We start from the raw sequence: 12605 nt of genomic DNA, 5'->3' as shown, positions 1-12605 counted from the left end.
TTCATTCTCATTTCTCCTTAAGTAGGTTAATGTTTATGCATGGCCTATAGCTAAAGCATAGCAGTAGACTTCCCTGAGGTCTAAGAACCACTTGAAAGCCTAATTTCCAGAGTAAGAGAAATCTAGAAATAAATACCTTTTGGTACTGAGCATCTAAATTAATGACCGTTTCTTTTTTCTTTTGTTTGCCTGGTGAAAGACTCTCTACTGGAAGGGAAGCATGTTCTTGTGTTTGAGTTTATGCTGGACGTTAAACACTTGCCAGCTCCTATGTAAGACACAGTCTGCTGCCCCCGCCATGCGCTGTATAGAAAATGTTCTGCCTCCTGCCCTGAGCTGGCAGTGTTTCCGCATTTCTAACGTTCAATGTTTTCAAGGTGAGGGAGACGCTGGCTGCAGAGACAGGGCTGAGCGTCCGTGTCGTCCAGGTGTGGTTCCAGAACCAGAGAGCTAAGGTAATCTGCTTACTACTTTTTGTCTGTCCCTTTGTTGCTGGGGACATTGCAGGACACTGCACTCGTTTCCAGCTTTTCTAACCTGAACTCTTTGCATAGAGTAGTTCTCTTGATTCAAAAATTCTGTTGTCAACAATCATTTCAGCCACAGCAGCCCTGCAGAAGGGGAGACACTAGGCGTTTGTTTTAGTGAAATGGCTTTTTTTTTTCCCCTAGTGGCCATGACTGTCAATCTGGCCAGCCATCTGTATGAATAAATGTCTTTCTGTGTCTTTTGGTTAAAGCATGTTCTATAATATACATTTATTTAATCCAGATATCAAACTTTTTTTAAAGTTTCAAAGAGAAACCCAAGTAGGACTGGTCTCAGACAGCATTATGACACGGTGGAGTGAAAGCCTTCACTGGTCTGTCCCGGGCCACCCCTCTCCGACCTGGGCCCACCGTCATAGCACCCTCCGGCCCTACCACGGGCTGTATTCCTGCATCAGTCTTTGTTTTAGAATTTTTACTCATTTTTCTTCCTACCTCTAAAAATACATGTGTCCTGTGGCCTGTTTCTCTAGGGCCCTGCTCTTTAGTGGATGATGGGGGGAAAAACAAACAGTATTTTTCCTGTTTTCACACCACAGCAATCAACACAGAACACTCCTGGGACCATAAGGGGGTCTTTCCCCACACGCCAAGCAAGCAGTCAGTTTTGCCCTGGACACCAGCTGGCTTTCCTCTATCTCAAGTCAATTCTGACACCGTCTACCTGGGACAGCGTCACATCCCACAGGTTGAGGGCTCAGTCCCCAAGACTTTCCCCCCAACCCCAACCGGCACTCGCAAGACCCGGGCTGTGGCCTGGGCTTCTCACAGACCAGCTATAAATCCGGATCCCACAACCCGCTCCTAAGGTTCCGTTAATTTGATAGAGCTGCTCCCAGAACTCAGGAAACACTTACACTTGCTGGGTTGTTATAAGGGACATTGCAGAGGACACAGATGAAGAGAGATGCATTAGGTGAGAAGTCGGGGGAGGGGTGCAGAGCTTCCATGCCCTCCCGGCTGGACAATCCTCCAGGAACCTCCATGTGTTCAGCTACCTGGAAGCTCTCTGACCCCTGTCCTTTTGGGTTTTTATGGAGACTTTGTTACACAGGCATGGTTAATTAAACCATTGGCCATTGGTGATCAACTTAACCTTCGGCCTCTCTCCCCTCCCTGGAGGTTGGGGGGTGGGGCTGAAAGTTCCAGTCCTCTAATCCTGCCTTGGTCTCTCTGGTGATCGGGCCCCATCCTTAATATATCTAGGGGCTGCCAGCCACCAGTCGCTCATTAGCGTACAAGAAAACATCACTTTGGAGATTCCAAAAATTTTAGGAGTTGAATGCCAGGAAACGGGGTTAAAGACCAAATATATATTTTATAATAGTACAGGTGATAAGTTACTATCTTATTATTTGATCACGATTGGCTAGTGTAACGTTTCCCTAACTGAATTCCTCAGAATAGGGCTATGAATGTGTTATTCCATCAGAAAAAGACTCCACGGTGCAATAAGTTTGAGAGGCCCTTTGGCCTGTGGATTCATACAGTAGAGGAGCACATTTATAGCTCTGAGATATCTTGCCATAAAGAAATTTAGGAAAACATCTCCTACACACACATGCACTTAAAATATATGTTAACATCTCACGGAACCCTAGTGTTCCACAGAACACAGTTTGAGAAACACTGGATTAAAACGTTCCTTCCGGGAGGTTGCTATGCTAGCAGGGTGGTCTGGGGGGCGAGCTCCCTGCCCCGTGAATCTCCAGGTTGGCTCGTCTCAGACACAAGGGCCGCAGACAGGGGAGGGGAAGGGAACAGCCTCTTGGCTTATCCTAAATCACACCCTCTTGGCAGCCCCTTGCTCCAGGCGTCTGGGCTGGGCTGCAGACCCCACAGTCACACACTTATCCCCTCACGTAGAATTGTCCCAGCACAAGCAGCAAGTTTCATTTCCTGGGGGGGAGGAACTCCCTGTTCCTGCTAAGATGCGCTGCTCCACTGGAGCCGGGCAGCTGCGGCTCCCCCGCTGAGTAGGAGCCGGGACACGGTCCCTCGCACGGGGAAGATGCCACCCCCGGCTTCGCCGTTCCCGGGTGCACCTGCCACAGGTCATCTGACTTCTAACCCTGTGGTCCTCTCCTCGTCAGATGAAGAAGCTGGCCCGGCGGCAGCAGCAGCAGCAGCAGGACCAGCAGAACACGCAGAGGCTGAGCTCCGGTAAGCGGCCGCCCCTCCTGCCGGGCCTTGCGGGGTCCAGGCCGCTCCGGCCCCAGGTCTCCCGCCAGCCAGCTCCTGAATGACACGTCTGGGGGCCCCGTTCACGCCCACTGGAGGGATGAGGCCCTCACCTGGGGACTGAGCCCTGAGGAACTCGTGAGAGGGTGGGGGAGCCCCGGTGCCTGGACCCCCCACAGTGTCAGGGGATGCGTCAGGTGTCGGGACTACGTGCGGCCATAGACATGTCCGATTTCTCACCTTGCTCGGTCCTGCTTGAAGGCTAATCAGTCTAATAGAAGACACCACTTGGCCGGGCACAGTGGCTCAGCTGATAATCCTAGCGCTTCGGGAGGCCGAGATAGGAGGATTGCTTGAGGCCGGGAGTTCAAAGCCAGCCTGGGCAACAAAGCAGGACCCCGTCTCCACAGAAAATAAAAAGTTAGCCAGGCGCGGTGGTGTGCGCCTGTAGTCCCAGCTACTGGGGAGGTTGAGCCAGAGGATCCTTTGAGCCCAGGAGTTCAAGGCCGCAGTGAGCTATGATCACACCACTGCACTCCAACACAGAGCGAGACTCTGTCTCTAAAAGGACTTACAAAAAAAAAAAAAAAAAGAGAGAGGCTGCTCTGTGACTTACCCCTTTTCAAAATACTATAAAATAGCAAAAATGATGATAGTAAAATAATAATCACCTCCTTCGTAGCTCACACAGTGCTATCACACACGCTCACTTGACCCGGACGGCACCCAGCTTCTGAGGGGAGTGGGGAAGTTAGTATCACTCCCACCTCACAGAGGGGCAAACAAAGCCTCCGCAAGACCCAGCACCTTCCTGTATCAGTAAGGATGGAGCCGGGACTAGAACCCCGACTCTGCGTTCCACTAGGCTGTACTCCCTTGACTCACCTCTACCCACACGGACCCTTTTTTACAAAATGAATAAATAAATAAGGGTAGTGTGAAGATTGGGGAGGGAGTGAAGAAGGACAGGTTGTGGGAGTCTTTAAGGAAGTTAAAAGGAAAAAAAACCAGAAATAACTATATTAGAACAATGCCATTCTTAAAAAGATATGCCCCCGAACTCAGCCACCCAGGAGAATTCCTGGTCCGTACCTCAGAGCAGGGTTCTCACATTTTAATGTGCACATAAGTTACCTGCGATCTTGGTGTCTGAGAACACAACTCACAGTGCTCGGGACTTTGTTTAAAGAACTCTAAGGGCAGCTCCTAAGGTGGACTTAAGAAAGCAGAGGCTGGTGGGAGATAGAGTCTCTATTCTCCCCATGTTTAGAGACCCAGAGAAAGATGTGGAGGCAACAGCTGAGTCCCCCTTTTCTCCTAACCCTCCGTGCACACGTGCAGCAAGATGTGGCTCCAAAGCACGTCCACACACTCCTGTGGAATCTTCAGATCAGCCGTTGAGGCCAGTGGGCCCGGCATCATGATCTCCATGATTGACGGGGGGGCTCACAGTGGGTTATCACAGGAAGGATCTTCAGATTCATCCACGCCAGGGGCTGCCAAACCTGGGCACAGTGTCACAGCCCTTTGCTTAAATGATACATTTCAAAGATGTTCTCAGAGTTCACCTGCTCGGCCCCCACCCCCGTCCTTTCCTCCAAGGTGATCCCTGCGGCCTGTGGCGGGCACAGGCTGGCACCCACTGATGTCCCCTCGTCCCCTTCCATTTCATAAGCGAGGACACCAGGACCCAGGGAGGTAACACGCGGGGCTGCACGTTGAGAATGACCTGCCTTGCTCTCCGTCCCACAGCTCAGTCGAGCGGCGGCGGGAGTGGGAGCATGGAAGGCATCATGAACCCCTACACGGCCCTGCCCACCCCGCAGCAGCTGCTGGCCATCGAGCAGAGTGTCTACAGCTCGGATCCCTTCCGGCAGGGCCTCACCCCACCCCAGATGCCCGGAGACCACATGCACCCCTACGGTAAGAGGGGCTCAGGCCCCCAGGCCCCCCACACCTGCGTGGTCCCTAGATGCTGCTGAGGCTCCAAAGCAGAGCAAGTGCCCACAAAATACCGCCTGAACCACCCGGCGGCCCTGGCCAGTGGCTACAGAAGAAAGGCCCACGTGGCATGCTCATTAGTGATGCTCCCATTCATTCTTGTTTTCAAAGCTTCTCATTTGTTACTTTTAAATAGAATATTGCACTTTCCTTGTGGACCTGTTTGTTGTGACTGGATTCCTCAGTCTTGCGTTTCATGCCAGCTACCACACGGACATATTTGCGAGCAATGCCAGTGCTTATCCAAGCAGACGGCCTTAATTAAGCAAACGTTTATGTAAAGAAAGAAAAGGCATCAAAAGCACAGAAAACAAATTTTCTAATTGGACTGTCCTACTGTGGATACTAGTAGGTGCTATAATTTATTCCATAAAACATAAACTGACTTGTAGTATCTCCCTTATGCCCACCTCACCCGAACTGGGGGCGATCTGGATGCTGAGTGAGGCTGGCTGAGCCTCCCCGCCTGCCCAGCCTGCTGCTTAAGCCAGAGGACAAGCCGGGGGCCGGGGATCCTGGGGGGGTGGGGTGAACTCTGGAGCGAATCTCAAGTTCACCCTCAGGGCCAAATATAGGCTACTCCGTTTGTAAACAGAGAGGCCCAGTGGCGTATGCAATGCATTGATCTGTGTGTAATCTGTGACAAATTCATCCTGATAGTGAAAAAACAAAGTTTTATTCAGCAAGCCTTCCAAACATTAGCATCAGAGACACATGCCTGAGCTCACAGATTTTGTCCCGCAACTTCTTTTTGCCTTCATTAAAATAATTCGGTTGTTAAAATCACCCCTACCTTCCCATGTCACACATTTAGCAAGCGTTTACTGAGATCTGGTCCTCTGCAGGCCCTTCATTGGCCAACCTCACTCACGGATACGTTTGTAGATATATGTGTGTATCGATATACACACACATATATAAATAAGACACGGGTCACGTCCGTATCATTCTTTCCTCCATCGCTGTGGGAAAACGGAGCAAATGAATGTTTTGCAGATTCTTAAATGTTCAGAGTCTCGGGGGTCTTGTTACGTAAAGGATGCCTGTGATGAGTCCTTTGGTAAAATAAGCCCCATGACAAGTTGCGTAAACTCCAGTTTTCACCTCTCCCAGTTTTGACTTGCAGGGGAGGCAAAGCGCCCTGGTTACAGCAGTCCCTCAGCTGCCCCAGCGTGCCTTGCCGGCTTCCCTGTCTAGCCTGTAAATCAGCTGAGGGCAGGCTCCTGACCCTCCTCCTCTTTGCAGTACAGGTTGGGGAACAGCACACACCGAGTGTCTGCTCGCTGTTTGAAAAGACAAATGTTACCACGGGAGGTTCCATCAGCCTCACTCCAAGAGCTGATGTTTGTTTTTTCACTTTCCCTCCTTCAAGCACCATTTTTGAGGCCCAAGTCCCCTAGCGGCCCTGCCTCTGTCCCTCCAGCCTCTGGCGGCGTGTCCTGCCTGCTCCTCACACTCCCTGTCTAGACACTCCGACATTTGCTTACGCTGCACTCAATTTAGCACTTTGTCATATCCTAGTTTAGATTGTGTTAACTTGTTGCACTTTGGACATGAGGCCCCTACAGAGACTATAGACGTTTTGTGGGCAGGGACTGTACCCCCTCCTACTTTTCTGTGCCGTTCAACCCCACCCCCACTCGTTTCCCAGCACCCAGCAGAAAGGTTCACGGGCGGGGGGAGGGGTGCTCAGGCAACACTTGTTGAATTCAGCTGAATTTTCTCACGCTGAAATCGGTCTCTTCTTCCAGACCTCATGGCGGTGTTTCTTCTCCATTTCAGGCGCAGAGCCCCTTTTCCATGACCTGGATAGCGACGACACCTCCCTCAGTAACCTGGGCGACTGTTTCCTAGCAACCTCAGAAGCCGGGCCCCTGCAGTCCAGAGTGGGAAACCCCATTGACCACCTGTACTCCATGCAGAATTCGTACTTCACCTCTTGAGTCTTCCCCTCGTGCTCTGTGGCTAGGCTCCCATGCAGAACAACCACGCCATGTGAGGGGTCTCTGGCTTTAGGACGGGGAGGCCAGGGAGGAGGTGGGCTGGGGAGGGACTTTTGTTGGGGATGCTGTTGTATAACGATACGGTGTAGCTCGGCATTTCCAAAGACTGAATACATTACGGATTGCATAGTTTAATGTTTCTAATAAGAGTCTTAGCGTTAGATGTGAAGATGTGTTTATCATTAAGGACAGGGACTCCTAATCTAGACGTTCTCATGCAAACTAGATACCTAGGGACTCCTAACAACTTCCCACCGTTTTGGGGAAGCTTTTGTTCAAGAGGTGCACATGTCTTTCCATCTGTACACCATAGACAGACAGACAGATAGATGTGCGTGTGTGAGTGTGTAACCTTTCATACTTTATCATCAAAGTTTATTCCTAATTATAACAGACACCACTATACAGCAAAAGTAACTTTATTTTCAGTGTGAACTATATTTAAGGAAATGCTTGATGCACTTAAGTTATAAAATGAGATAATTTACTTTTATAAACTTTATTTTTAGTTTGGAGAGACTTGTCGGCAGGGCAGAGAGGGCCGCCCCGCCTGGCCCTGTGGCTTCGAGTGCTTGAGTTCATTCTGTTTTCAGAGTGTCGCCGAGGTCTGGGAAGCAACTCTGTGTGGCTGACAGTATTCTCTCTTGGATTCTTGCTCCCTTCGGGGTTGAATCACTGGGCTCGGGTGGGACAGAGCAATCCCCGATCATGTTCTCAGAAAACCTAAAGCCCAGACTTTGGGGCTTTCTTTTAAATTCCGACATGCGGTTGTCGGGCAGCGCTAGGAAGGTCGGTTCTGCTCTGAAGCTTCGGCATCTGCATGTGTGGATGAGGCTGATCGCGTGTACCTACCTCACCGGGAAACACCAAGGCTAATCCGCCCCCAGGACACATGAGCAGGGCTGAGACTAATATCTGACATCTGTTTAAAATGCAGCCAGACCACTCACGTGGCGGAGGAGGGCACCCAGGGCTGCAGCAGGAGGGCTCGGCACTCGGACTCCTGGGCCAACGCTGCCTGCCCAGCGGCCTCTGCAAAACCTGGATGGGAGAGATACCAGCTCAGGGTGGCTCAGAAGGAAGCCAAAGTCCTTCAGTGGGGGGGAGGCTAAGGCTGAGGACGAAGGAGGGCATGGTGGTATTCTAGAGCAGGGCTGGGCCAGCTTCTGCCTGCAGGCCTGTATTTATATGGCTTGCCAGCTACTGCCTGCAGGCCTATATTTTTACGGCTTGCCAGCTAAGAATGGTTTTTATGTTTTTAAAGGTCATTAAAAAAAGAAGAAGACTATATGACAGGCTGTATGTGGCCCAGAAAGCCTAAAATATTTGCTATCTGTATTGTCTGGCTCTTTGTAGAGAAAGTCGGGGCCCCCCGTTTTAGAGGGTCTGTTTCTAAAGAGCCTCGTGGAGCTTGTTGGGGCAGAAAGTCTGGGTGAAAACCCAGGACTGCTCCTTCCAGCCCACTTTTCTGCCCTCAGCACAGAGGACCCAGCAGCCATTGTGCAAGGGGACCGTTCCACACCCCGGTCCCCAGTTGTGGTGCTAGGGAGGGTCCTTCTGTGCTAGGAGGGCTGTGAGAGGGGCCGGGCCGGCCTCACTCCCGGGGACGCCACCAGAGACTGGAACACGGCGACACGTCCCCAACGCCCTCTGCAGAACCGGAGGGAACACGTCCTCTTATGGTAGAGTCTATGTCGTGTGATTTTTGTGCTCTTGTTTATAATTTATGCAAACCGCCAGGAAACCCAAACAAGTCTGGTGCCTGAAAATTATGCAGATGCTGTGTGGCTCCGCAGCTTTCTGGGGTAAAGACCAGCTGGAGAATGTGGCAGATCCTACGTGAGCGAAAACAAACAGAGATCCTTATTCCACTCCTTAATGGCAGACCAAGATGCAATTAAAAACCTCTTACAAATCAGCTGTTGTTTATTCAGGGGTGGGATGGGGGGCAGGGAAGGAGGGAGCCTGGGGGTGTTGTCCACAGAGCCGTAGGGTGAGTGTGTGGCGGAGCTTTGCACGCGTGAAAGGAGTAACTGCAGCAAGACATCCGGGGAAAAGTGTCATCCACCTCCGGCCAAAATGGACGAAGACCTCAGTCTTTACAAAAACCCTCACGGAAGGAGGCACTGGGAACCTTCCACCAAGGCCACTCGTGGCAGAGCGGTTTGTGATATCCATTGTGTGAATGTTTGCCTGGAAACCTGAGCAGAGTTGCGGGGCAGGAGAGGGATTCCTCACTGGGGGGCTGGAGGCAGGTGGCTGTCCAGGAGGGAGAGCAAAGCGGTAGGCGTTTGCTCCCTGACATGCTCCCAAAGTCCTCAGCAATTTTAGTGCGATATGTGGATAGGCAGTTATGGCCATGGAGAAAGGAGAAAGCAATGAATGTAAGACCAGGAGACATACTCAAAGGGTGGCGTCATTGTTTGTCTGTCTTCTCCCCCACCTGCAATTATTTGAACCCTGCGACACCCGGCTCTGGCTTACCCACCCTGGGCTGGAAGCTGGCTCTGCCTCGTGCTGAGGGTCTGGAGGGAGGGAGATGTCTCATGCCACGCTGGCAGGAGGAGCCCAGCAAGGAAGCCTTATCTCAGACTGGCTTTCACTGGGCCGGCCTTGGTCCCAACTCCAGCTTCCAAAGACAGCCTGGGCACGGGACCTCCACCCTGTATGTCTGCCTGGCTGGCAGCGACTCATCCGTCAGAATCGGTGTACTTGGCCTTCCTGAAGCAGCCTGCAAAGGTGGGTTGGGTGCCCATGTGGAGTACAGGCGAATGCTACCTGCTGCAACAAATAACTCCCCAAATTTTATAATGGCTCAAACACGATAGAAATTTCTGGTTTTTACTCACGTAAATGTAAAAGACCTTGGGGAGAGTTTGGGTTAGAGACACTTCTCCTCCGTGCAAATCGAAGGCCGTGCTCGTGGCTTCTGGGCTTTCACTGGGGGTTGGTTGTCTCGGTTCTCCTTTTCCCCTTCCAGCTGGAAGTGGCTAGTCTAGACTGCAGACTCAGCTCCCTGCTCACCAGCTCCACGGCCTCGGGAGACAGTTCCTGCACTCCGGGGAGCTGATTGCTCATGTGTAGTGCAGGGAGGACAGGCAAGAATGCGTGTGAGCCGCTCCGCCCCGCACTGGGCCTGTGGCAGGGGCCGAGGCGTGCTGGCTGCTGTGCTGTGGGCCAGACCTGCTCCGGGGCTTGGTCATGGCTGGAGGGCTTGTGGGAGGGAAAAGAACGCAGCCTCGTTCACCCAAGCTGGGAGGCTCCCCATGGCTTCTCCCCATAACGTCCTTAAATCCCAGTGCGGACCGTATACAGCCTGGGCCAGAATGGAGTGGGTGGGGGTGTGTGTGATTTGTGCTTTGTTTCGTTTTAAAACATGCAGACAAAACTCCAATTATGAAGACACATTCAGAACTTTGGTCCCAAGGAGGAGCTGTCAGGTCATAGGAGATTCTCCCACCAGCCATTGTCACCTGCTTTTCATGACCTGCGTCAGGGAGGAAGATGAGTTAGGGCTGGGATCAGAGAGGGAGACCGGGTCCCTGAGCTGAGCCTCCACTGCCTGGGAGAAACTTGAGTTCACCTGACGTGAATCAAAAACCGGAAGAGAATGAAGTTACTTTGTCAATTCCGAACTCAAAGACAAAATAAATTTTTACCCGAACTGCAAATGAAATCAAAGTTTGACTGTCTGTCTCTCTCAGTCTCGTTCTTTCTCCCTCTAAATCAGTCCAAACCGGGATGAAGGCTAATGTGATTTAACTAGAATAAAACTGTCCCATCCAGAATTACAGCTGAATCAGAGCCAAATTAATACATCATTTTCCTTAATCCCTTTGTTTACCATGTTGCAACCTTATGTTCAATGGCAAGAAGGTGAGAGCTATCTTTAGGGATCAAAAGAAAGCCTTGAGATTTTTTTTATGCTAAAAGATAGTCCCTCTACACGTGGATGGTATCGAGAATTGGAGATTATCTGGGCTTGAAGTTCCCTAGATGTTTAACCTTAAGACTCTGAGCCTTCATTTCTTCATCTATAAAATGGGGCCAATGTCATGTGCCTGTTTTACAGGTTGATTGTTGCAAGCATCAAAGGAAATAATTGTAGACTATGAAGTGCAATACAGATTGGAGGGCGTGTTAGCATTGTGTCTCAGGAGGCACATGCAGATTGGCCTCTTGGGGCCATAACATCCATGCAAACGATGCTCTTGTGTGGATGGGGGCCCACAGCAAGGAGGGTGCACCCCACACCACAGTGCGAATAACGCACCTCCCACCCCAGCAGCTGGGAATCACTGCTGCCACTACCTGATGGGCCTTCTCCCCTCCAAGAGAAGATTCTGGAAAAGAGACCAGAGTGGCCCAGCCCCTAGTGGATGGTGCATTAGCTAACTTGGTGCTACTTTTAACCTCCCTCCCGCCACCCCACATGCCTGGCACGGGAAAGGTAGAGCCTGCCCCTGACTTGTGGTGGGAAGGACCTACCCCAGCTAGTTCCGCAGCTGATCAATTTCTTTGGCCCTTTTAGCACCTTATCCCTTCATTTATTCACTCATTTCATTCATGCAATAAGTATTTATTAAACACTTAGAATATGCCAGGTTCTGGGACTGGTAATAGAAATACAGGGCTAGCAGAAAGACCTTGTCCCTGTCCTCACGGAGATGACAACTTACGGGAGAAATGGTCACCCATCAGAAACCCTGAGAAATGTAACTTGCACCGCATTAAGTGCCACAAAGGAAAAGACGTAGAGCTGTAAGAGAGTAGAAGGTGGGGAGGCTCGACCCAGTCAGGGAGGTCAGGGAAGATTTCTCTGAGCAGGTGGTGCCAGAGCTGAGAGTTTATTTCTCTCTCCTGGCGCCCTCCCTCCATCCGGTAGCAATTCGGTTTTCCTTCCTGTAAGGTCCTGTTCCAGCTGCCGTGGGTAGGAAGCAGCTGATAAACTGGTGCTCTCCAAGGTGTTCACGGATAAGGCTGAAAGAAGTAGATAAGAGTATCTTTTAGTGCAGGACGTCTTCAGAGTCAAAGGAATGGCCCACGGTCACTCAATCAACGCGTGTTTATTAAGCCTTGTAGTGGCCATTTGCTGCTTTCTGGCTACCCAGCGTCCGTTCACCTTAGTTCTGATAACATCGCCCCGATTTCCTCTGGGGACATGACCTTCCTCCATTGCGTGTAGTCCTTGTGAAACTGCGAACCAAGGTGACCCGCCCTGATAGAACCAAGGGACACATACTCAAAGCTCAGCCAACCGCTCTGTCCCGGGACGTGACTCTGATGGAGTGGGACAAATCTGGAGACTAGGTTAGAGCTAGTTCATTTCTGGAGATGCACCCGCTGAGCTGGTCAAACAGTTCTTGCTGCCTGGACCCCGGAGCTGCCCTGCACCCCATCTGTTTCCAAGACTTGTCTCCAGACACCTTTTAATTCTGTGAGCGATCTGCTCTGCTACTCCAATAAAGACCTCGTTTTGCTCAAGTTAGCCAGAGTTGTTGGTTTCTGTTGCTTGCAGACAAAAAAAACCCTGATAGAAGGTATATACTTACGATGTTTGTGGTGTTTAGCATTGTACAAAGGGTGTGTGTGTGTGTGTGTGTGTGTGTGTGTATGTGTATGTGTGTGTGTTCCTTATGACAACCCTCTGGATTAGGGTAAGCAGGTATTCCTTTATTTTGTGGTTGAGAAACCTGAAGCTCAGATTAGTTAAGTTCCTTGTCCAAGGTTATAGAACTAGTTAGGGTCAGAGCTGAGATTCTGATTCATTTCTCCTGGCTCTTGGTCTTATGCTTATTCTGTCAACCCTGATTTCTAAGGGGCAAGGTACATACAAATCTTAGGAGCGCACCAGCACAACTTTAAAAATCAA

At 50.8% G+C, this 12605-nt stretch overlaps 1 protein-coding gene across 2 annotated transcripts in view; it reads left to right on the top strand.

The window, feature by feature from the left end:
- The window catches only part of LMX1A (LIM homeobox transcription factor 1 alpha), a 144678-nt gene extending 137927 nt beyond the window's left edge, over nucleotides 1-6751 (top strand). The window contains exons 5-8 of one of the 2 annotated variants that reach the window (XM_045546308.1): nucleotides 378-455; nucleotides 2642-2711; nucleotides 4482-4652; nucleotides 6513-6751. In XM_045546308.1, coding sequence (XP_045402264.1) covers nucleotides 378-455; nucleotides 2642-2711; nucleotides 4482-4652; nucleotides 6513-6673 — 480 coding nt within the window. In that variant the 3' untranslated portion in view covers nucleotides 6674-6751. Of the gene's footprint in view, nucleotides 1-377; nucleotides 456-2641; nucleotides 2722-4481; nucleotides 4653-6512 lie in introns of both variants that reach the window. The other variant, XM_045546309.1, reaches the window with a different exon arrangement.
- Nucleotides 6752-12605: the final 5854 nt, after the last annotated feature.

The sequence above is a fragment of the Lemur catta genome, chromosome 3 (assembly GCF_020740605.2).
Source record: "Lemur catta isolate mLemCat1 chromosome 3, mLemCat1.pri, whole genome shotgun sequence".
Classification (NCBI taxonomy): domain Eukaryota; kingdom Metazoa; phylum Chordata; class Mammalia; order Primates; family Lemuridae; genus Lemur; species Lemur catta.
Note: the sequence above shows the minus strand (reverse complement) of the source record. Positions and strands in the feature narration are given on the sequence as shown.